Source organism: Pteronotus mesoamericanus, unplaced genomic scaffold (assembly GCF_021234165.1).
Source record: "Pteronotus mesoamericanus isolate MK-2021 breed Mesoamerican mustached bat unplaced genomic scaffold, CSHL_Meso_final scaffold_507, whole genome shotgun sequence".
Lineage (NCBI taxonomy): Eukaryota > Metazoa > Chordata > Mammalia > Chiroptera > Mormoopidae > Pteronotus > Pteronotus mesoamericanus.
In genome coordinates, this window is record NW_026555319.1 from 5,667,609 (window position 1) to 5,693,567 (window position 25,959).

A 25,959-nucleotide genomic window follows, 5' to 3' on the forward strand; every position below is an offset into this window, starting at 1 on the left:
CGTGTGTTACAGTACTTGCGTGTTGTTACTGGCCTGTAATCTGGATAGTTCTTTGACTACCCCCCCCAGCCCTTCTTTCACAGTTTTCACATTTTCGAAGAGTATGTGCCAGTTAGTAGAATGTTACCCATTTAGGGTTTGTCTGATGTCCCTCCTAATTAGATTAGGTAATGCATTTTTGGCAGGAATATCACAGAAATGACAGTGTTCTCAGTGCAGGATTTTACCACTTGATTAAGATAGTACATATCGAATTCTCTATTGTGAAGTTCATTAGTATATTTTACTTGTAAGAGAGGGAGAGAAGCATCGATTGGTTGCCTCTTGTACACCCCCAACTGGGTACCTGGCCCTAACCAGGAATTGAACCAGAGACTCTTCGGATCGCTTGCCTTTGGATCGGACGTTCAACCCACTGAGGCACCGCACCCAGGGCTATTTTACTTCTTAATTAACATGTAATCAGTAAGTAATTTGTGGGGGTTGCAGTTAATAATCTGTCCCTCCTGAAATGATCACCATTAGTTTTAGCATCCATTGATGATTCTTGCCTGAACTATTAATATGATGGTTGCCAAAATGTGATTTTCTATTATTCCTTCTATATTTATTATATGCGATTCTTTGTGATTCTGTTGCAAAGAGCTTCCCCTTTCTCCTCATGTATTCTTTTATTGTGATTAAATATATATAACATAAAACTATTACGCATTTTTAAGTGTACAGTTCTGTGGCATTAAGCACATTCACAGTGTTGTGCACCGGGCACCGCCATCTGTCTCCGTACCTTTTCCGCCCTCCCAAACTGAAGCTGTCTCCGTTAGACGCTAACCCCCATGTCCCCTTCCCCCCAGCCCCTGGCAACCACCATTCTATCTTCTGTCCCAGTGAATTGGACTGCTCCTCCAGGTACCTCATATGAAGTAGAATCATGGAGTGTTTGTCCTTTTGTGACTGGTGTATTTCACTTAGCATAATGCCTTCAAGGTTCATCCATGTTGTAGCGTGTGACAGAATTTCTTCTGATCCATTATACATAAATCACATTCTTGATTGTTCATCTGTCAGTGACACTTGTCTTCTACCTTTCAGCTATTATGAATAACCTTGTAACATGGTGATAGTATTATCCCTCCATTCTCGGGGGTATATACCCAGAAGTGGCACCTGTGGCTCATTTGGTAATTCCATCATTAGTTTTTTGATGAACCTTAATTCGTTTTCAAAAATTAATTCCTGTGTGGACTCTAGGCTTCCTATTTTATTCAATGAGTTATAATCTATTAATATCATCATTGCTTTTGAGGTACAAATTTCCCCTAACCTGGCCGGCAGGAGGACCTTCAAGCCCGCTCCTGCATCCTTGGGACATGCCCTCATCGGAGCCCTTTCTTACTGTGGCATAATGAGGTGTTTCAGGCTCACCTTCCTCCTACTGCCCCAGCCCTGGAGTCACCTGTTTCTCCAAGGAGCCCAGTTCCTTTTGTCGGGGAGCGGTGTTTAGAAACCAAATACGGGTGCTGGGCACGCTGATTGCTACTGGGGTGTCATTGCTGCCAGGTCCTTTCAGAACAGAGAGGTAGTAAGAGATGTATGTACGTGTGCATGTATATATACACGTTCACAGAGACATACCTCTATATTTCTATACCTGTAGAGCTATCTCCATATGTATATTAAATCCTAGAGTTTGCATTGATCCCTTCAGTTCCAGTCTAACACTATGGGATTTATTCTGGCTTTCTCCCTTTCCATATTTGTATCTCTCTTTCCAACAGTGAGAAGCCTGGTTCCCATTAGCTCCAATATGTTTACTTACTATTAAGTAGTTTGTTTATTCATGTACTTACTTGTTTAATCACATTCCATGTGTTCACTTTCTTGACCATGTAGACTATCTTTCTGGTCCTGGCCCACCAAGTGACGGGCTTAATACCCATATCCCCAGCCCCACCTACTGTGCTAGCAGGATCCCAGGCCGCTGCCAGGGGGAAGGTGAGGAAGCGGCAGTGTCCAAGGAGAACAGGGGGCAGGGACAGGGGAGGTTCGATTTGTATTTTTATTAACCGCCCTACTCTGGCATTTCAGCTGTGCGAGTGTGGCATGTAGTGCTGACAGAATCCTCTGTGGCTCATTGCTCTCTCTCTTTTTTTTTTTTTCTCTCTCTCTCAAGATGGTTTCATCCAAATATCACTGGTGTGGAGGCCGAAAACCTACTGTTGACAAGAGGGGTTGATGGCAGCTTTTTGGCAAGGCCCAGTAAAAGTAACCCTGGAGACTTCACACTTTCCGTTAGGTAAGTGGGAAGAAAAAGACTCCCCAGAGTGTGTTCCTGTAGGAAATGTTAGACCACACTTGCAACCCGTATGGTTTTGTTAACCAGTGTCACCCCAATAAACTCCGTAAAGAACAAAAAATGAAAAAAACCACAGTCGGACCACTTGCCGCCCTTGTCAAGGGACCGAAGGCCTGCCGGCCGCCCTGCGGGGGGGCCTGACTCAGACCTGCTCTGGGGCTCAGGCGTGGCCTCCGAGAGTATGAGGCTGGGGAATTCAGCGGGAGGGCGGCGGTGGGCGTTTCTTGCCCCTGGAGGCCGCCCATGATGGGCTGGAGCCGACTCTAACCAGCCAGCCCCAGCCGCCCACTGCCCGAGTCCACTCCTCCGCGGCCTGGCTCCCCACATTTCACCTTCCTCTCCGTTGCTCCCTTAGTGGGAAAAATACTTCTAAAGAGTTTCTTAAGATCAGTTTGTCCTTTTCAAGAAATAAAACATCACTGAGGAAGTTGTGGTCCTGTGTGTTCCCCTGCCTGGTCCTGATCCCCTCCCTCTTTCCCCAGAGGAAACCACGCTCAGGGGTTGGCATATGTCCTTCTTGATCATGTTTTTGTACTTGAACGACTTTTGTACTGTGTGTGAACAGTATCACATTCGTGCGTGTGTTTTTAGAATTTATATCCATGGCTTTATAATGCACATATTATTCTGCAAATTCCTTTAAAAAACTTTTAAGTTCTATGTTGGTACCTATAGATGTGGTTATTAATTTTAAAGGCTCTATAATATTTGAATGGTGTGAACAAATCACAGTTTATCCAGTCTCCCATTATTGGATGTTGGGTTGTTTTTAGTTTGTTTAAAATGTTTTTGAACAGCATGGCCACCATCCTGTTACATGTCTCTGAATAGGTGTAGGAGACTTTTTGTAGGAATTGACTTTTTCTCTTAAATACTTATTCTCCTTACCCAAGTTCATTCCAGGAATGAGAACTGAAATGCTTTATGAATTTGCTTTTATTATTATTATTTTAAAATAAAGTTTTGTTTTTTAGGATTCATTCAGGATTCCTATGGGACTTGGGAAATCCTTTCTTGGTGTAGATTAGTTTCTTAAGGAACCTTTGTTATTGGCTTTTACTTCTGTTTTACGATAAGCTACGGAATGAGTGGAAGCCTTTATAAGTCTTCAGGGCTTGTTCCACCATAGACATCTGACCTAAAGTGACATTTGATCTGTAAGAGTTTGGCTAGGGATTAGATGATGATGATGATGATGATGATGAAGATGAGGATAGCAAACGTTATTGAGGACTTGACATATTCCAGGCTGTTGTGCTAAGCACTGTACACACATCATTTTATTTAATTTTCCCAACAACCTGTGAATAAGTAGCACCATGACCTTCACTTCACGGGTGAGGAAGCTACAGCACAGAGGTTGTTGGTAAGCTAGTCTCATGGCTGGTAAGTGGCAGACCCAGGACGGCAGTTACTGGGGACTTTTTGCCGCCTCTTTTTATTTTGACCTATAGAAAAGCTCATAGATGAAACAGTGAACAACCACATTGCCTTTACCTATGAACATTTTTCCATATTTGCTCTTTCTCTATGAGTGTGTGTCTGTGTGTATCATATACATTTTCCCCTCCAGACCTTTTGAAAATAAGTTGTGCATATCAGGACATGGATTTTTACCTCTATATACCTATGTGTGCATATCCTAGGAACAAGGACATTCTATATAATTACAATATCATTATTATATATGAGAAATTTAAACATTGACTCAATAATAATGTCTCATATATAGCCCATACTCAAATTTCCCTTATCATTTTAGTAAAGGCCCTCGAAGCCGTCCCATCATTTCCCGAGAGGAAGCACATTGTATTTGCTGCGTCTTTAGGTCTTCATGCTCCGGGGGTGCCGCTGCTCGTAGGCCCTCACAGTGGACAGAGCTGGGAAGTAAATATTTACATGTCTAAAACCAAGCGTTCGCACTGCTATCCCCAGTGGACCCCAGCTCCCTCACCCGCTGCCGCTCCACATCCGTGTCATTCCTCTGCGGCGAGGGCCCGGCCCCGCAGCGGGTCGGTAGACGGCGGGGTGTGGGAGCTCCTTGGCCCAGTGCTGCGGTGCGGGCAGACTCAGAACGCCTGTGCCACGGCCGCTGCTAACTTCAAACCCGTTAAGTGGAGCTCATGATTTCTCCAGAGTCTTTTTGTCCTTAGACTGGACCCCAGTAAGGGTGCACAATCAGTACTGTATTCAGAGTTACAGGGATTCATTTTCTGTCTCGTTATGAACTTACTAGAAAGTTAGATTCTTTTCTTTCACTTTATATTCAGTTTTTCTGTTGTGTGTTCAGTTTTTCGATTTTTGTCAATTTAGCTTAATTTAATTTTTATTTTAAAAAAATACTTATTTGTTTTTAGAGAAAGGGAAAGAGAGGGAGAGAAACATCAATGTGTGGTTGCCTCTCATGTGCCTCCTGCTGGAGACCTGGCCTGCGACCCAGGCCTGTGCCCTGACTGGGAATCAAACCAGGTACTCTGGTTCTCAGGCCGTCGCTCAATCCACTGAGCCACATCAGCCAGGGCTAATTTTATTTTGTGAATGTGAAACATTTGCAAGATTTAAAGTCAAACCTATCAAAAAATTAGTTTAAAATCTCATTCCTTACTCTTTACCACTTGCACCTTGTTTCTATCCATCCCTGTAGGTAACCATTTCCGTTAGTTTCTGGTTTATCCTTTTGTATTTCTTTTTATACATAAAGTAGAACATTAAATATATTTCTTTGTAGTTTATTTTTTTCACTGACAGAAATCTTTTAGTGCTGATTCTCATTGTTTTAATCAACTGCGTAGCATGTAACTTTATACAGTTTCATGCAGGCAGGAGATTGTTTCCAATGTTTTACAATGCTGTCTGCTGCCACAATGACTGTAATAAGCTTTTGCATATGTTTTATGCTTAAGGAAATGTATCTTCAGGGTGAGTTTCTGGGAGTGAGACGGCTGGGGCAGAGAGTATACGTGGATATAGCACAGCTTTTCCAAATTCCCCTCCCAGTGGGAGGGCCTATTTTTCCACAGCGTCACTAGATGAGTGTGGTCAAGTTTTTCATTTTCACAAGCATGATAGGTGAGAAGTGCTGTCTTGGAATTTTAATTTTCATTTCTTATGATAGAAGCTGAACGTCTTTTCATAAGTTTAAAGGCCACTTGTATGTCTTTTTTGTGAACTGTCTTGGAACCAGTCCTTTTAACAACTCCACTGCTCTACCAAGTTTCACTTTCGTGTTTCTTTATACGTTTGATGTATGTTATAGACACCGTAGTGTATGTGCGTGTGCCGCAGTGTCTGTGTGCACAGGCGCGCGTTTGCATATATGCGTTCATCACTCTGGTTTGCTGCAGGCGATCTAACCTTTGTGTTAGGTGCCCATGCTGAAAAACTGATGGTTATGTTGCCTTGTGTCCAGTTAGTCATGGAAGATCTCCCTTTTTTAATTTTGAGGAAAAAAATACAAAAATATTTTTAAAAGTATGTACAATCACCCATGTTGTATTTATTGCCAGTCATCTTTTTTTCTTGAAAATATAAAGTAAAACAAAATTTCCTTTTACTCACCACCCTTGATCCTGTGTTTCCCTTTGTCCCAGAGGCAGCTCGTATCATGAGTTTCTCTCTAGTTCATAGAAAAAGTACATAAATTTATAATATATGTAAATATAATAAAAATATAATGTCTACGTATGTCTGTATCATGAGTAGTATATAATATGTAGTGTGTGTTCATAAATTTTCAGAACGGCACATGCTAGGCATGTCATTGTGCATTGTGCTTCTTTCGTGCAGTATTGCGTCTGAGATCCTCCTATGTTGCTGTATACAGACCTGGTCCACACTGAAATGTCTTGGGTCATGGCATTAACTACAGGCTAGAAATTGAAAGCTCGGGTGTTAAAATAAAGTCAGGTGTAGCTGGAGGAGAATGACCCGAAGTGCCTTTTTTTACCCACTGTCAAAGGTGGTTACCAAAAATGAGAAGTAGACATTGTTAGTAACATTGTGGGACGAATTTTCTTATTTTCCTTCGTTCCCATTTCCCTTAATCTTTGGTAGAATTGTGTTGTTATTTTCCAGAGGCTTCATCAATAATGCTGTGGAGTCAGACTAAAAATAAATGTGGGTCCACCTCGGTGATAATGGTGGCTCGAGATGTATTTAGTAGTTCAGAAAACCGGAGACTGCCTCGGCTCACCAAAATACCAAGTGTCAGAAACTCCTGGCCAATGCTATGTCCACTCATTGGGGTAATATATTAGCCACCTCCTGCTGGAAACTGTCCATTATATGCCTTTAAAATGATTTTTAAGGTACAGTTATATAGAGTATCTTAAGTGTACAGTGAGGTGAATTTTGACAAATGAGTATATGCATGTAACCTGCCCCCCCCTTCAAAATAGAGAGGTTTTCTGTCACCCTGGAAGAAGTTCCTTTGTGCCCCCTTCCTCTGCTCCCTCCTTCAAAGAGGCCACCACTCCTCTCATTCCTATCCCCATCGGCTAGTTTTGCTTATTTTATACTTTCATATAAATGAAGTCATACAGTAGATATTCTTTTGTTTCTGGTTTCTTTTTCTTATAATGTTTTTTGAGATTCATCTGTATTGTTGCATGCATATTGGTTCTTTATTTATTGCGGTGTAATATTCTATTAGATGAGTATGTAGCTATTTGTTCATCCATTTTGGTGATAAATATTTGAGTTTTCAATTTTTTTCTATTATAAATAAGTCTGTAGTGAATATTCTTATACAAGTCACTTGGTAGCCATACGGTTTCATTACTCTTGGGCAAGCTACTTCAGAGGGGATTTCCTGGATTACACGGTAGATGTATGTTTGCATTTTAATTACATGTGTCTTGATTAATGATGAGAAAAATTGTTGTCACGTAAAATACACAATTTGATCAGTCAGACTTTTAAAGTACAAGTTATACAAGGGAAGAAACTAATAAACAGAGCCCTTTGTGTTGAAATGAGGGACTGTGTGGTTATTTCACTCGTTGCTTTTCTTACGAGTGTAAGAATGAGTATAAACGCGTCCATGCCTTGGGTTTGTTTCAGTGTTTAGGTGCAACCCGATAACGGACGTGAGGTCCATTTTTACTAGTGTAGCGCTTTATTTGTCCCTCCCCCTTTCTAACGGACTATTTTAGAAGGAATGGAGCTGTCACCCACATCAAGATTCAGAACACTGGCGATTACTACGACCTGTATGGCGGGGAGAAGTTTGCCACTTTGGCTGAGCTGGTTCAGTATTACATGGAACATCACGGGCAATTAAAAGAGAAGAATGGAGATGTTATTGAGCTCAAGTATCCTCTGAACTGTGCAGATCCTACCTCTGAAAGGTAAGTGACACTTGGATAACAGCAGAGTCTCTGAGTCTGTCCTGTGCCATAGGAGTTATGTGAATGTGACCTGGGGATTTGGCTTGGACCTGTTTCTCGAGCTGCAGTCTGTTCTCAAGAAATTTCAAAAAATTGCAATTACAGTTGACGTTCAATATTATATTAGTTTCAGGTGTGCAGCATAGTGATTAGACATTTATATAACCTATGAAGTGATCCCCTTAATAAGTCTTGTACCCACCTGACACCATATATGGTTATTACAGTATTATTGGCTCTATTCCCTAAGCTGTACTTTTCATCCCTGTGACTGTTTTGTAACTGCCAGTTTGTGCATCTTAATCCCTTCACCTTTTCCACCCCAAGCTGCAATCTTGAAAGTTTTATTAAAGTAGGAATAAGAGGATCAGATTATCCTCAGAGAGCCCTTCTCTTGCAGAAGCTTCAGTCTGTGTTACAGACACTCCTTCTAGGAGCCTCAGACTGTTCCTGTATATTCTTAGTATGTGCAGTAAATGTAAGATGATTGAACTTCAGCTGATAGTATTTGAGAATTACGAGAGGAAAACGATGGAAATGGTGACACCGAAGTCGCAGCAGTTACCGGTGGTAGCTCCCGACCCAGTTATTCAGCAGTGCCACCAACAGATGTCAGTTTAAGCTCAGGAGTAGAAAAGCCGAGGGTCTGATTTTTCAGCAGGTCTTTCCTGTTGCATCCACAAGCGTGCGACAGTGACCTTCCCTGGTGGGAACTGTATCCTTACAGGGCTCTCCCCCCCGCACTGCTGTGTGGGAGCTGAGCTGAGGTAAGCTGGGCCTTGACTTCATTTGTATTGATTTTATTGGTTTTCTGCATTCCCAGTCTCCTCTGACTCAGTCCAAATTCTGGGTCTCTTAATTAGGTTTGTGCATTTTGTGTCTTCAGGTAGTTTTCTTCAATTTGCACCTCCCTGTCAGTGCTATTATATGCTGATAATTCCGGGATCCCTGTAGCTTCAAGCAAAAGGCTGTCCGCCCATTCTCTGCAGTTTATTTCTACATTATACTCTGTTTAGTTGAGAGTAGATGAAAAATAACTCCAAGTATATTCCTTTAGTGATGTGCCATTAGCACCATCTGCCATGATAGTACTTGTTTTCTCACCAAGAATGTGAGGGAAAAAGCCACTTTATTAACACAACTATGTTAAGTGTTGTGGGTTTCTTTTTTTTATAGTATCTCAAAGTCTGTCCTCAGATGGCCTATGTCAGCTCTGGCGTGCTGGTCACAAGTGCAGATTGCTGGGCCCGTTCAATAGCATATTGGTATCTCTGCTTGTGAGCAATGGGAATTCACATTTTTAGTAAAATCCCTCACCCTGCTCAGTCTTACATGCATTAAAGTTTGATATGATAACCCAGCATGCAGGCCACAGATGTTGATAGCAGACTTGGAGGCTGTCCAAGTATAGGTTGGAAATACGGAAAAATTTGAAATGCTTGAATTAATTTACAATGAAGATCTTTTTTTGCACACTGTTCTCATGCCCGAGCAAACATTCATATCATTCTCTGTCTTAACCGTAACTTTCTATTATAATTTCTTTAAATGGCTGTGATTAAATAGTTGGTTCTTTTAATGTTGAGCATGGAGATCTAACAAATTATATTTTCAAAAGGTGGGAGATATAAAAGGAAATAGGAAAGATGGAAGACACTTGTCTACAAATGACTGGGGAATCACTTAAATTGAATGGTCATTCTTGACACCTTTGTCATTCCTCCTGCCCGCTCCAGTTGCAGATTCTGGCTCCCGTGGTATCTCCCGACCTCTTGAGGAATGCGTGTGTTTTCTAATTGTGTTTAGGAGCGCTGACTATATATGGTAGTTTTGTGGAAGAGTGTTGTGATTCCCTTGGCAGAACCCAATTTATTTTCCTCTTTAAAAATTTAGGTGGTTTCATGGACACCTGTCTGGGAAAGAAGCAGAGAAGTTATTAACTGAGAAAGGAAAACATGGTAGCTTTCTGGTACGAGAGAGCCAGAGCCACCCTGGAGATTTTGTTCTCTCCGTCCGAACTGGTGATGACAAGGGGGAGAGCAATGATGGCAAGTCCAAAGTGACCCACGTCATGATCCGCTGTCAGGTAAGGCTTCGTTTGACCTTGGGTCTGGCAAAATACCAGATGGCTCTTTCTTTCCTGCTCTCTCTTGCAAATCGATTTAGAAAAATGCCACAGTTTGCTGTCCTTACCAAAATTCAGCCATTTTTCTTGAGTGAATGCTCCTTCGCTGGTTGCAAGTTCTTGTTTCATTTTCAGAGTCCTGAACAAGTTGATGACAGTTTTCGCCATGTCCTTGCTGCGTTTATGGAAGAGCGGATTTTCAGAGGTCTTCACTGCGTCATTTTGAAAGTTTTATTTTTCAACAAACGATTGTCTCCAAGTATCTTCATCTATAGTATTTCTAGGGTTTTGTATTTTCTGAGTTTAACTGTTTCCCTGAAATAGCCTCTCCTAATCTGCTTTTTAGAAAAAATTTCTTGGTCTCTGTTTATAATTTCCATCAGAAGATGAAAGTAAAGACATGTGCATTGGGCTTCAGTGCTGCCTCTCCGGCCTTGGAACTTGTATTTCAGAGAGAAATAGTTTATTTACCTTCCATTCATTAGCCTCATGTATTGTCGCTTAGCCTACAGTATACGTAAAGAATGCTGTTTTCATTTTTTAAAACTTTTTAGTTAACTTGTGAAGGAGAGACTTTCTTGTGGCCTGCTCGATGCTGGATACTCAGCTGTTGCTTCTCGCGCCTCATGGTGACTTCGCGGGCCAGCCAGTCCGACTCCATCATCCTTGTTGCGTCCTTTCCTTGGTGCTACCGCAGCTATCTGATCGTTCCATTCCTGGGGGGTGGGGGGCCATTGTCTCTGTACTTCAGCTGGGAAAGCAGCAATTTAACATCCAGGTAATAAACTTGATTTTTTCTGGTTGAAAGGAACTGAAATATGACGTTGGTGGAGGAGAGCGGTTCGACTCTTTGACAGACCTCGTGGAGCACTATAAGAAGAATCCCATGGTAGAGACGCTGGGCACGGTTCTACAGCTTAAGCAGGTGAGCGTGTTAGAAATCTAAAGCCCATCTCCTTAGGGAGCTGAAAAAGTCCTAATAGAGGGTGTTCCAGATACACAGGGAGTAGAATAGCATCACAGACCCCCGCATGCCCACGGCCTAGCTTCAGTCATGATCACCACGTCAAACCCGACTCCGGCTGTTACTCCACTCGCTGCCCTCCCCGCCACCATGGTGTTAGGGAACGAATTCCAGATATCACATCATTTCCATGATGTTCTCCGTCTGTACCTCCAAAAGGCCTGCAGAGTTTTTAAAGCAAGTTTTCACTGTAGGTGCATCTTTGGTCCTCACACTTACTGTGTTTGGAGGTGTGTCTATTTCAAAGTTCACTCTTGTCATGTAGTGGCAAATTATATTAACCCTCTAATATTGTAGTTTATTTATAAAGAAAAAAATACAGAAAAAAAGATTGAATTCATACTAGCAGAGTAAAGTGTGTGTGGGGATTGGAGAAAGATTTATTTTCTGAGAGAACAGAAAAGAAAGTGAAATCGTGTTTGAAAATGTTTATTGAGAATTATTGTGTCATGTGAACTTCCTGTCCTTGCCTTCATGAACACCAAACTAGATGTCTTTTCTTTCTTTCTTTTTTTTTTGGCATTAACACTTTTGACGTAATGCTTTCTTTATTTCACTCCAATGGCTGAACTCGATTAGCCCCTCAACACAACTCGTATCAATGCTGCTGAAATAGAGAGCCGGGTTCGAGAACTAAGCAAATTAGCTGAGACCACAGATAAAGTCAAGCAAGGCTTTTGGGAAGAATTTGAGGTAAGTTAATTTAAAAAATATTTTTTTAACATACGGTGTTGTCTTATTTTCAGTACATGAGAAGTTGGTCTTGGGTTTGCAACTGGATCTGAAAGACTTGATTCTGTGTCCTGATTCGGCCATTGACTGACATGGAACAAGTTGCTGAGGGGCCTCCTTGAAATAGAAGGGCATTGTGTTCTGGGGGAGGGAGTTGGCAGTTAATACGAAATGGATGAGCCAATAGCTCCATTCGGCTCCCTTGGTTTGCGGGCAGAAACCCAGACAAACAAAAGGATCTACTTCTTTTGAAAGCCTTCCAGCATTGGCTGGGGTCTTCAGAAAGAATCTTTAGCCTCATTGCAGTGAATAAATGAAAGAAGTACCTCCCGTTGGTTATAATGTGGGTATTGACATTTATAATGTTGGGAAGTTGAGTGAACTGATTTCTTTCCTGAAACCAATTCGGGTAGGAGGACGCTCCCCAGTGGGAATGTGCAGTGTTAAATGTCACTTACCAGTTCACATTGTTATTTCATCCTCTCTCTTTCCATCCATTTGACAGAAAACTTTCTCAGAAACACTTCCTCAGATTGTGCCTTATTTACCTTTGTAGTTGTCCCTAGCACATGTCACAGTGCCTGGCACACAGCAGAACCTCCATGAATGGTCCCTTATTCTGTACTTTTGTAGGACTTAGAATTTACAGATATTTGTGCGACGAATGAATGAATGGCCAAAGAAAGCCATTTTAGCCACAGTATGCAGATCAGCTTATTGAGATATTATTTCTGTTTTACAGACGAGGAGCCTGAGGCTCGGGGAGGTTAAGTAAACTGTCTTTCCACAGATATGATTGAATTGCAGCTGTGTGGGTGGGTACAGAACAGAGCACTCACAGTCCTTGCTCAGTGTTGCTGAGCAGAGACTTGAACTCGGATTTACTCTTTCCTACGGGCACTGGGTTGGTCACTGAGGGTACCATGGCAAGCAAGGGGGACCGGGTTTCTGTCTTTGCGGGGCTTCCAGCTGAGACAGGGGAGACCGTGATGGAAAGCATCACTGAAAAAGTGGTGATAAACTTCATGAGTCAGAATTTTAAAATCACCAGCTCACTGTTTTCTTCATTCTGTTCTGCCAGCCTCAATCATAAAAGACAGCATTTCAACAGCCATTTAATTACATTGACTTCATTTTAACGGTTAGTGTTTCTAAAGCCCCATGAGGTAAGGTGGGTAAGCACAGAAACTATAGGGACCTTACATCAACATCTGAATGAAAAGACCCAGTTTTCAAAAGTGTTTATTTTGTAAAATTTCAAATCTGTACGAAAGGAGAGAGAATAGTATAATCACAGCAATGTATGTACCACTCAGCATTAGCAATTGTTGGTAGGCGGCTGGTCTTTTTTAACTGCACCCAATTCACTCCTCCAGCCCTGAATTACTGCAAATCCCAGATGTCTTTCACCTTGAACTTGCATTTCAAATATTATAACCAGACTATCATCACACCTAAAACTATTAACAACTCCTTAATATTAACACCTCTCAGTCATTGCTTACATTTTCTTGATTCACACACACACACACAGACTTGCAGTTTGTTTGAAATGGGAACTTCTTTTTCCCCAGCTCGTTTATGAAAACATTTTAGAACGTATATAAAATAGAGTTGTATAAAGAACCCCCATGTATCAGCTTCATCTGTTACCCAGGTATCATCTTACTTTATTTACAAATATATCAGTATTTACGGAATCCTTAAAAAATTAACCAAAATACTACTACCACTTCAAAGAAAAAAAAACAGTAAAAAAAATCCTCAAATATCCAGTCACTGTTCAGATTCTGGCAGTTGTTTTATAATTTAAAAAACACTGTCGTATCACTATTCAGATAAACTATACATGTATCTCTCTTTTGAAAATCTCATCTTTTAATATTTTCACTCCCCTTCTGTCCCCTCCTCTTTTCCTTTCTCTCCTCTCCCTCCCAGTCTTAGTCCGCTCAGGCTGCTGTAACAAAGTGCTGCAGCCTGGGCGGCTTATGAACAGCAGAAGCCCCCTGGGGGCTGGAAGGCTGAGACGGGTCAGCCGGCTTGCCGGGGCCTCTTCCCTGTTCCAGGCTTCTCTTGTCCTCGTGCTGTGGGGAGGTGGGGGCTTTACCCCGGAGATCTAACTGCCTCCAAAGCCCTCACCTTCTGATCCCTCACCCTGAGGATTAGGATTTGAACCACGAATTTGAAGGAACCCGAGCATTCAGACCATAGCACCCTCTCTTTTGTTTTTGTTATTGGAGAAAGCAAGTTTTTGTCCTGAGATTTACTTACGGTCTGGATTTTGCTGAGCCTGTCTCTGTGGTGGACTTCAGCGCATTTTTCTGTCCCTTATATTTCTTGTCAGTTGATATATCTGGAGGGCTTTGCTAGATCTAGTTTTTCTTTGGCAAGACTGCATATGCACATACGGTGATGTGCTAGGAGGTACTTACGTCCTGTTGTTTTTCCTTTATGTTTTAGCCGCCACTGATAATTACTGGCTACATCCATTAGTTTGTGAGAGGTGTACGATTGTGATATTCTAACTGTATCATTGCCTTTTTATTAGCTGGAATAGTTCTATAAAGGTAAGCTTTTCATCATCAAGGGAGGAGAAATGCTGATTCTTTTTTAATAAGCAGTTGTCAAAACAACATTCTCCAAAAAAATTGATTTTTGTATCTATAGGTACTCATGGATTTTTTAATACATTTGGTGTGCTTGTATCTATGGCATTTATTACCTTTTTGTTGCTTGAATTATTTTAGCTTTGAGCAGTGGGAGTTCTTGCAAGTTGACTTCTAATCTTTGCTATATACTCTAATAGCTTTTGCTAGATTTCTTACTTTCTGGTGTGGTAAGTTGTTATGGGGTAATAAATTTCCTTTGTCAGAACTGGAATCAGTCATTTCTCCAAGCAGTGAGGTAGCCTCCCCCCGCCCCCCTGTTTTCTTCCCTTTCTTCCTTCCTTCTGTGGGAAGTGGTGTTTGGGGGCTATATTCTGGGAGCCAAAGGTACTCATTGCTACTAGGTTGGTTATTGCCTTCACAATGGATGAATCTAGAAAAAATGTTTTTCTCAAAGTAAAAATACATTATGAGTCCAAATGATACTTCAAACTCAGGACTTCAGAGTTTACTAACCTCCTCTATCTCCTTTCTTCTACACCAAAACTCCAACCTCTTTTTTTTTTTTTAAGATTTTATTTACTTATTTTTAGAGAGAAAGGGGAAGGGAAGGAGAAAGATCAAATGTGTGGTTGTCTCTCATGTGCCCTGTACTGGGGACCTGGCCCGCAACCCAGGCAGGTGACCCAACTGGGAATCGAACTGATGACCCTTTGGTTTGCAGGCTGGCACTCAATCTACTGAGCTATACCAGCCAGAGTGGGGTATTTTTTTGTTTGTTTGGTTTTTTCATCCTTAGGGTAGATTCTCCAGAGATGTATAGTCAAATTACTGTGCTCTATGCTCATTTGTTAACAGTTGTTTCTGTGATTATTCACTAACTGGGTATATATAGTTAGGTCATGTGCTTCATTTTATGTTTGAATTTTAGAAATTTGTATAAAATTTATTTATAATTATATAAAATACTGCCTTTGAATCTAAGTCAAATCTAAAAAGTCTATTCAAAGAAGACTACCTTTGCTTCCCTATCTGTAGAGCCATTTTTTAAAAGTTGTAGTTTATCATTACATATTAAAAGTATAAGCACATATATATCTGTTTACATATCCTACTCTTTCATGGATAAATAGTGGCATACTTTAATACACTTTTTCCAACTTTGCTTCTTTCACTATCCTGGAGGTTATTCCACATTAGTATCTAGGATATTCTTCTTTCATTTTTATTGCAGAGTATTCTTCTGTGGGTATAATATAATTCATTCAACCTGTTGATGGGCATTTGGAGCATTCCCAAATGTATTACAAAGAGGATATAACGAATAGCTTGTGCATGTTTCTTTTCCTATTTTTACTGGCTATTGTTAATACTAACATTTTTTTAATGCTTTATGTTGAAAAATGATAGTTTGTTACTCACCTTTAATTTTTATTTTTACATTGTACATGATTTTGCTTAGCATATTTAAAGTCTGTAAAATACAATTTTTAATAAAAATTAAAAATGTCAAATCTTTTTGATAAGTATAAGAAATAGTGAGTTAAAAAAAAAGTAAAGAAATAGCTATTCTGTAATCTAAACCCATTTTACTGTTGCACTTTTAAAATGGTAGTTGAGGTGATCATTTGTATAGACCACTTTTCCCCATAAAATGACAATGAATTTTTAAAAATTACCACAGTAAGGTAGGTATCCGGTACAGTGGGGGCTTCTTTAACACTGACTTCACTTAAGTGGCAGTTAGGTAAACAGAATCAAACCTTCCTGAATAGCTTGTGGCAGTAGGGGAGTTTGTCACGCTTCCTTGGCAGGTTCAGGATGTGAGCTTGGAAGGAACTCCTCGCCTGACTTTTCTGGCCACGGAAGAGAAGGTTGATCGAAATGCTGACATGATGGTTTCCCTGTGTAACATCTCAAAGTCAGGCCCATTTTTATACGTTATTAACAACTGAAGGTGGGGATTGATTGGCTTTTGGGGGCGCTGAATAAAAACAAGATCATATCGATACTCAAGTTCTCCATAGAAGTCAGGCCAGGGTGATAAATTGTCTTGCACTAAATCAGGGTGTTGCCTCTTCATTTAAATTGAAGCTAGATCTAAATAGCTGGTGGCTCATTGTCTTGATTTCTTCTGTATCTGCTTCTCAAATCCAGCCAGTTAAAAAAATATTGCCCTTTAAGGTTGGGGCCAGGGGCACAAGTCTGAGAGCAGAAGAAACCATTATGGAAAAAAATTAGATATATGGAAGCAGAGACTCATTATAACCTAAATCCTCCAAAACTAGAGTTGATGCACAACAGTAAGGCATGATTATTTTAGTGATTGTCCTTAGCTGTTTCCTGGGCGGTGATAAATTTGGGATCAGGTGCTTCTTACCATGTGTTCTGATGGTCTTTAAAATGAAGCAGAGCTCTAAGTTGCAGTGCGGTTGGTGATTTCAATGACAGCTCTGTTTTGCTTGTCTGAATGCCCAACTGCTCTTGTCTGTGAAACTCTTATGGGTCCTTCAGGTATGTTTCCCCAGAGGACGCCTATAAATTGCTTTCACTTTAGATGCAACTTGAAATAAGACATCTCTTGTGAAGCTCTGGTTCTTCTCTCCTTCGCTCCTGGAATTATTTCAGGTTGATGCTTTTCTTCTAGGATATGTTGTGTGATCAGGACTTTGTGAACCCAAGTCTTTGATTTTTCCTAGAGATTGCCCACGTCTGATCTGTAAGCATCTTGCGTCTCCCACATATCTCTGTTTGTGACTGTGAAGGGGTGGATCATATTTCTAGAGTGGTTGAAGGAAGTTCTGCTAAAATGAGGCTGACACTAAATAAGTGACAAGGCGAGTTACGGTCTTGTGATTCTGTGCTTGCGGTGGCCAGGTTACCTGAAACGTGAATTTGGCCCTTGCGCCTGCGGCAAGGTGTATACTGCGTTGCTGCTGCGTTACAAGTATTTGCCCCTCTCTGTGCTGCTTCTTCCTCCCTGTGGAGGGGGCTGCCGGGGGCACTGAGGGCTGAGTCTGGACACCGTGTTTGACTGCAGGACCTGAGCTGAAGATGGAAATCTTGCCACCGACAGTCCTTTGGCCCCCACTCTTCCTCTTCACCCTCCTCCTCCATCTTGCCTCCCTCTCTGCGTGGAGTATCCCTGCTTTCCACATACTTGTTCCATCCTTCTTTTCCTTCAGCAGATTTCTCTGTTTCTTAACTTATAAACCTTACGTCTAGCCCCTTTCAGTAGAGTAACTAGAAACTTTCAGTCTTTGTACCAAAGTCTCAGAGATTCTCATCAGTGCAGATGCCACCCATCTTTGGTCCAAGGAGCAAATGCCCAGGACATGATCACACAGAACCGGTATGTCGGCATGGACCGCCCTGTCTGGGTAAGAATAGTGTTCAGAGGTGAGGATTGTAGGGAGTTGGGCAAATGTCCAAAAATACCTACCATAAAGAGTAGACACTGGTAGTGGCAGTGATTTATTCATTCCATTCATTTAGCAAATATTTGTTAAACAGACTGTGTGCCAGAGTCTGTGTTCTAGACTCTGGAGATGTATCAGGGAACAGATCAGAGTCTGTCTTTCTGGAGCTTAGAGTCAATTGGGAGAGACAGACAGTAAACAAAGAAACAGATAAGTGTTCACTATGTGAGATGCTGATAAGTGCTCTGGAGATCTAGTTACAGTGGGCGGGATGGAAGGGTGAGCTGCTGGCGGAGACATTGCCACTTTAGATCTCTGCGATAAGGTGGCATTTGACTAGAGCCCTGAAGGGAATAAGTGGCGAGCCATGCAGATAACCTCAGGAAGTACCTTCTAGGCAAAGGCAACAGCGAGTGCAGGGCCCCTGAGTAGGAACGCCCTTAACACGTGGCATGATCAGCAAACCGGCCCGTACAGTTGGGGAAGAGTGGGAATGAGGGAAATGAAGGTGGGGTCAGGTCATGCAGGCTGCTGTGCATCAGGGTAAGGCTGTTGGCTTTTAGTTGGGACAAATGGAGAGTCTACGGAGAGATTCGAGCTGCCGAGCGGAGACCAGTCTGCGAGGGGGAGGAGAAGAGCAGGGGAACCCGTGGGGAGGCAGGCGGCACTAATCCGAGTAGAGAAATGATGGGGCTTGGACCAGAGCAGCGGCCGGGGAGGCGGTTCGGGCCGAGAGAGATTTTGAAGGTAGAATCGTCAGTGTCTGTAGGCAGTGTTGACAGATTGGGTGGTAGGACAGAGCTGAGGCAAGGATAAGTGATAGTTTGTGGCTTGAGCAATTCATATGCTGGGGCTACCATTTACCAAGATGGGGAAGGCTGAGAGGGACTGGTTTTGGGGCAGATGATCAGCTTTCATTTTGGGCACATTAAAGTTTGCACTGCCTATTTGACATCTAATTGGAATATTATTCTTCCACTAATTCTATGGTGTTACAGGCAGGATTGTGCTAGTATATTCTTCCTCACTTCTCCACTTTGCTAACATCTCTTCACTCTTCCGTTTCTAGCCCGAGGGTCTTTTTCTCAGGGAAACCCTCCTGGATCCCTGTCCCCATGCCCAGGTTAGTTCTTCCTGGTACCTGTGCAGCAAATCCATTCCTTACCACCCTCGGATTTCATGACTAGTCTGTGTGGCGATTGATTTAATGTTTGTCTCTTATACTATAAACCCATAGAAGCAGATAACATTACAAGGTCTGTTGGAATAAAGAGAAGTTTTGCTCAAATGGAAACTGATGGTGGACAAATAAAGAGACAGACACACTTTGATTCTGCAGTTTTTTATCTGCTCTGTGTCTATCATCTATGAAAATCACCCAGAGCAGCCAGAACCCACCAAGACAAGTAATCCTGTTTTGTTCGCTGTAGCTCCTGTATTCAGCAGAAAGCCCAGCGCAGAGAGGCACAAAATAAAAGTATTTGTGTTGTTTTGAATTTGAGCTGCTCTCGATAGTGAGAGTTGTACTGCATTCAGACCCTTTGTGTGTATTTCAAGGGAGAACAGCTTTCTGATGCTCAAAAAAATGTGGAGGAATGTTCCAGGCTTTGCTTTGACATGTTCCTCTTTACCCCCATATTTTTTTTCATTTGGAGCTCCTGTTTGAGATTTGGTCAGTGCGCACTTGAAACTTTGAGAACCCTCTACACACTTGTCCAAAGGATCTAATTCAGGGTCACAATGGTGCATTTCAGAAAGATTTCAGTTTTGAATCTTTCTTACCACGCACGCACGCACGCACGTGCACCCCCCCTCCGACTAATTGGGGTTATTTGCCCCCAGCACTTGAAAGCTTGTTTTCCTTTGGTAATTTGATTTGTTTTAAAGCCCAGCCTTCTCTCATTATGCAAGCCATCCTCTGTCTTGGCCAGGCTGTTTTCAGTTTGCACAGGCATTACAGTCCCTTCGCTGACGGCCACGAAGCAGATGTCCTGATTGCCCAGCCTCCCTGCCAAGTGCCGTGTCTGCAGGAGGAGCTCCTGCCGGTCTTCAAGCCCACGGTCCAGTTTGATTCCTTTAAAGTGGTTACATCCTGCTCAGGGGAGCTATAAATTCTCTTTGGAGATGGTTGGATATTTATGGAAACAAGGCTTTAACTGCATCCTAAAGCTGTGTCTAGAATAATCATGCTTTCTGGTGATCTCTGGTGGAAATCTTCCCCGTGGCAACTGCGCAGTGCCGCACTGAGCGGCAGTACCCCGGCCAGGGTCCAGGAGAGCGGGCATGAGCTGTACCTAGGATTCTCCGCCTGGGCTGGGCTCCAGCACTCGGCGCAAGGGCTCCACCTTCCTGTGGGCAGAGCATTGCAGTGGCCAGAGGTTTTATTCCAAAAGCTTCGCTCTGGAGAAGTTCCTTTGTTTCCTTTGGACTGTTGTGTTCTCTCTCTCTCTCTTCCCCTTGCCCCCCACCCCGCCCTCTCTCCTCTCCCATCCCTCATTCTCTGCCCGTCTGGTGCCACGTTTTTCTCTTTAGAATTGTTTTTATTTGCTGGCTCTTGACATCTGTACAGAGAATTTAAGAACCAAAGGTGCTGTCACATCTCTGCCTCACCTTCCCCCTTTGCCTTTGAACGACCTCGCTGCTTTCCGTGTCTGCCATTGGCCTGTCTTCTGCGTCTCGTGGGCTCGTGCTGTGCCCTCCACTCCTTTCTCGTTCCTCTCTATTTAACCTTGGAATGTGACCTCTCCCGGCAGGCTGAAGTTACAAACACTTCCAGGAGTCCCCAGTGGGTTTTTTACCCCGATAGAAATAGTTTGTTCTCAAGCCTCTTTCTTCAGTGCCGCTCCTGACATGGCGGGCTGTCCAGCCTCCCGTCCCGAGTTTTCTCATCTGTGGCAGCACACGCCTGCCTGGTTTAGTTTTTCTTCCCTTCCCTCGTGCCTCTGTTGCTGTTTGTTGCCTTTTTTTCCTTCAACCAGCCAACCCTGGTGGTTCTCCAAAATGTGGTCTGGACCCCTCTGCTCATGCTGCTTTAAATTTAAAAAAAAAAATTTATTGATTTTAGAGAGAGAGGGGAGAGAGGGAGACAAACAGACAGACATTGGTTGATTCTAGTATGTGCCCTGACCAGGGACCAAACCCACGAGTTTGGCGTATTGGGTCAATGCTCTAACCAACTGAGCTTCCCGGCCAGAGCATCATCCTGCTTCAAATGCACTGTTCTTTGGGAAGTGTATCTATTCTCATCCTATTCTGATTACCCCTAAGTATATGTTGCTTCTAGCTCTGGTTTTGCTTTTTGAATTGTGCCTTTTGCATTTCTTCTTGGCTGTCATCTCTCTTCAAAGTCGAGCATTCAGAACAGGACCTGTTATTTTCCCCTTCAAACCAAACATCCCTTTTTATTACCCCTGGATGTGGTGGTACTGTTTATTCTTTGGTCCTGTTGGCTGGAAGCCTCAGCACCCCTTCACTCATCCTTCTCTCCTTTCTCCCACCACTTGCTGTTCACCAGGCTCTGTTGATTTTCTTTCTGGTCTTACAGGAAGGAAGGAAACTGGCCTTTATTGTCTACTCGATGCTGCATGTTGGGCGAGGGAATTCATCTCATTGCATCAGCTGATCTTGTGGAGTAGGTAGAGCAATCCCAGGATGCTCCAAGAGGTCAGGGTGCCTGCCCAGGACTTGCCAGGTGTGCAGCAGCAGAGACAGGAGCCTGGCATGTGGCTGAGGGCCAGGGCTGTCATCATCCCAGGGGACATGAGCCGCTTAATCCCCGACCTCTCTGCCTCTGGCTCTCCACTCACCCTTCATTCTGGTCCGCTCTCAGGATGTCTCGTGGCGCTGTGCTGCTCGGTGACCTCCAGTGGCCCCCTGTTTCCTACTAGAGATACATCATTTGCATTTTGGAGTCGAAGAAACTTGAAGCCCAGAAAAAGTGAGAAAGTTGTCCCCAGGGATGTGCCTGGCACTTCTGACTCCGAGCCTACCACACTGTGCTTCTTTCCACTCACTGCTGGAGAGCTTCTGCCCCGTTCTCAGGGGCATTTCCTACCACCTGTGGGCACGCAGCTTCTCTCACCCTCTCCCTGACCCTGGCCTCTTAGCCCCTGGGATGGCTTCCTTTTTTTCTTTTTTCTTTTCTTTTCTTAGAAGCAGGGGTGGAGGTGGCGGGAAGGAGGAAGAAAGAGAGGGAGAGAAACAATAATCGGTTGCCTCTCTCATGCCCCCACCAGGTCCAGGTCAGCAACCCAGGTATGTGCCCTGACTGGGAATCGAACCAGCAACCTTTCTGTTTGTAGGCCAGCACTCAGTCCACTGAGCCACACCAGCCAGGGCATAGCTTTCTTTCTTAAATTGCTCCCAACTAAATCCTTCACCTGCTCCTTGCAGAAACTCACACCACTTAATTAATCCCACACTTCATGATAGATTGGTCCTGTACTGTTGGCTGCTGTTTCCTGTGCCACAGCCTGCTCCCTGCCCTCCAGGGACCATGCCTTTCAATTTGCTTTTCTGCTTATACTCCACCTTGTTGGAGGAAGGAGGCGACCTGGCTTACAGCAAGCACCAGGAAGGGACCAGATTTGGGATTAGTTTTGCGTCTGACCATTTGGCACCCTCCCTGGTGATGAGTGGTTCCAGCTGCCCCTTCGTTCCTGGTTGGGGCCGTGGACCTGGTCAGGACGAGCTGCCCCAAAATCGCTGCAGAGAAACGGTGACAGGCCGTGCAGGGGGCTCTCGCCCGCCCGCATGCTTGCTCCTGCTGCAGAGTTTGCAGTAGAGACAGAGTGAGGATGGCAGTGTCCCTCTGCACAGAGACAGATGCCACAGGGAAACAGAAGTGTATTCAGCTCAGGGAGAGGGCTGGGTTGGCGCCTGCCCTGGTGGCTGCTGCTGTCTTACTGATTGTTCGGGTGCCCAGATCGGAGAGGCCATCTGTCTGGCAGCCATCCCCCGCTCCTTCCTTTCCTTCAAGGGGCCGCAGCCACGTGTGGCGGGGAGGCGTCGCGGGAGCTTTTACGTTTAAAAAAAAAAACATTTTATTTATTTATTTTTAGAGAGGGGAAGGGAAGGAGAATGAGAGAGAGAAACATCAGTGTGTGGTTGCCTCTTGCATGCCTCCCACACTGGGGACCTGGCCCACAACCCAGGCCTGTGCCCTGACTGGGAATCAAACTGGTGACCCTTTGGTTCTCAGGCCGGCACTCAATCCACTGAGCCACACCAGCCAGGCTCATTTTTATGTATTATTAATTCATGTATAAAAACCTTTTATTCACATTCTCAAACACCCAAAAGTAGAGAAAACAGTACGAACCTCCTTTTTCCCAGCACCCAGCTTTAACACTCAGCAATGTTACTGTGGCTTCCTCTGTCTCTAGCCCCTCCCCCGCCCCATCCTATAGAAATGCCTCTGTCGCTTTGTTTTGAAAAGTGAAGTGACTGTGCAGCTTGGGCAGGCCTAGTGGTTGGTGGTGGTCCTTTCTCCCCGTAGCCCGTTGCACCTGTTCTCAGCAGTGCAGGCACATGTCTTTGGGCCATTGTCAGGGTGCGTGGGGATACCTGGCTCAGCCATTGTTTGCTGCCTGCCCACCTCTCCTCCTCGATCCTGTTTCTTCACTTGCATTCATGATGGTCTGGTCAAGAGCCAGGCCCACTGGCTTTCAGTCGCGGCTTTGAAAGACTGGGGTGGAGGTGGGGTTCTCTTTGGCCATCACAGTGACTAAGGATGTGCTACTGGCATTTTGGCTGGCTGGGGTCTGGGGCAGGGATGTAAGCGATGGCTCTGCACAGTGAATACCTGTCCCATCCACAGTCAGCCATGCTCCTGGGATCTCCCGGACGTGCAGTGTGGATCAGGGGATTTGATTGACTTTCTTTTGATGCCTTTTAAGGTTTCATAGTTTGATACAATCCCTTTGGCTCTACGTCTGCTTTGACTCAGGCAGTTAGGTGACTAGAACTAGCCTCGGGCCCTTTCTGAGGGTTCAGCAATTCGTGCAAACCCTTGAGCTGTATTGCAGGGACAAACAGGGTGTCCTGAGCCCGTGCCCCAGCTTTACATACTCTTTTTGCTCCTGTTCCAGCCTTATCATTGATGGAGGCACAGTGACATTCGGCCTGCAGGTCCTTCTCAGCTTCTGGCACCCCCCGGGCAAACCGCAAAAGGCCTGCTGCCTCCGGGGCCCGGGCTTGTTGGGCGCTGCCCGCCTCCCGCCGCCACCGCTTTGCAGGTGGTCGCCGATTGTCCCGTGTGCTGCTGGAGAGCCTCTGAGGGCAGCACTGGAAAGTCACAACTTCTGAGTTCTTTGTATTTCCAGCGTCACTCTAGATGGATGGCAGCCTTCCACTGCAGGAGATGAAATGTGTTCAGGCAACTCAGGCCCCAGGCACAGATGAGAATGGGCTCAGGGGCCTGGAGGAAGGGGCTGGGGGAGAAGCTGTGGGAGACTCGCAATTAGTCATTATTAATCTGTGACAGCTGCCAGCCCCAGGCACTTAGCAGCAGCCTGTGCCTCGGATGCAGGGGCTCTGAGCCTTTCTGGAAGACTCAAGGGCCTGAAGGCCTGTCTCGACTCGTGTGCTGTTCAGATCCCAGATCTGCATGGAAGAGGAGGTTGGGAACTTAGTGTGGGATGAGGGAAGCTTCCGGCTGACCCAAAACTCTGAATTTAGCCTGGGTGAGGGTTTCTTTGTGTGTGAGATGAGTTTTCGTGGTACCCTGTTCCAATAGGTATGATGGAATTAGCCAGTGAGAAAGGTGCTCTTTTCTAACCCTTATCCTGTCCTTCCGTGGAGGCTTGGAGGAGATTTCGGCGTAGCACCAGCGTGTCTTTAACATCTGCCTCTAAGGCCTGCCAGGGCCCCTTTCGCACAGCTGCAGGCGTGCTGCGGCATCTGCGTGGAAGCTGGTAATAGCGTATTGCTCTTTCTGGTTACCTTCTGTGTGCGGCGAGCGATAGTGATTTTCATGTGTGCTAGTAATAGGTTTCCTTTTGAAATACACGTTATGAAGAGGAAAAAGAGGAGGTGAATTTAAGAAAAGAACTGATGGGACAGGTAGATCATGTGCCAAGGTGGCAGACACCTTGAAGCTGCTTCCCAGGTGACCAAAGACTGGGCAGTGCTCTGGTACGTTTCCCATAGGCTTTTCCTTTCTGCTGAAGCCCAGGCCGGCAGTGCCAGGCTGGGAGTCTAACTGTGGGCCCGGGGTGCCGAGGCCGGAACTGGTGACAGCCTGTGGTTCGTCTCTCCCCTCCCTCCCTCCCTCCCTCCCTCTCTCCATTTCTCATTTGCTTATTCAGCAAACGCATTTCGAATGCCTTCTATGTGCCTGATGTTCTGCTGATTGTAGGCATAGCAAGGTGGTCTCTGCTCTGTAGAGGAGACAGACTGGCAAAACATAGGTGGGATTCAGTGTGACGAGTGTAGTCATGGACAGTGTGGGGTGAAATGGCCCTTGGTGCTTGATGTGACTGACACTGTCTTAAGAGGCAAGTTGCTCTTAGTGACCACCAGTTTACCCTGGGGGGTTATCACTGAAAGGATAGATAAGTAGGACCATTAAGTTGCTTACAGTCTAGTAACACATAGCTCTTAACAAGCGCCTGCCACTTGGCTAAAGGCCACCTGTGTTCCCAGTCACTGTATATACACACACACATCCATCCATACATCCATCCATCCATCCATACATACATACATACTCACACCCAGGCCCCATCCTCTTTCGGGTGGGGAGGTCCACAGCCTTGGTGCTGCCGGAGGTTCTGCTTCTCTCCATAAGTTCCCGTAATAAACTGTTAAATTCTGGAGTTGTCTGCTGCTTTCTCTGGTCTCTCATCCCTGTCCTTCTCTGGGGGTCAGTCTCAGTACACCTTGGGGAATTTTCCCAGCTGGGAAGGTACTGTAGACAGCACACTAAGTAATGAACGATCGCCTGGCACAGGGAGGTCGTGCTCCATGCTACTGAGTGAGTCAGGAGAGCTTCCTGGAGGAGGAGGTATTTGAGGTGGGTCTTAAAGAGTAAAAGAAAGCATAATTGTGTGTAGGTGCCCAGGCAGAGAAAGGGAGTTCTAGACAGAGGGCGTAGCATGCACAAGAGCATGAGAGCCTGAAGAAACGGGGGAGTTCAAGGTCTTATGTGTATCTTGGTGTGGCCGGAGTACAGAGGGCGCGTCTCAAACTTCTGCGTGCATACGAGTTACTTGGAAAGCTTGTTGAAGTGCCGGTTCTGAGTGAGTAGACCCGGGGCAGGACCTGCGACTCTGTGTCTGAGTAGCTCCGAGGTGGTGATGCCGCCACTGG

General features: G+C 44.4%; 1 protein-coding gene across 2 annotated transcripts in view; it reads left to right on the forward strand.

The window, feature by feature from the left end:
* PTPN11 (protein tyrosine phosphatase non-receptor type 11) overlaps positions 1–25,959 on the forward strand; it is a 63,365-nt gene that overhangs the window by 12,689 nt on the left and 24,717 nt on the right. For both annotated transcript variants that reach the window (XM_054594237.1, XM_054594238.1), the window contains exons 2-6: positions 2,174–2,296; positions 7,510–7,704; positions 9,637–9,829; positions 10,677–10,793; positions 11,472–11,585. In XM_054594237.1, the coding sequence (XP_054450212.1) occupies positions 2,174–2,296; positions 7,510–7,704; positions 9,637–9,829; positions 10,677–10,793; positions 11,472–11,585 (742 nt within the window). The remainder of the gene's footprint in view (positions 1–2,173; positions 2,297–7,509; positions 7,705–9,636; positions 9,830–10,676; positions 10,794–11,471; positions 11,586–25,959) is intronic.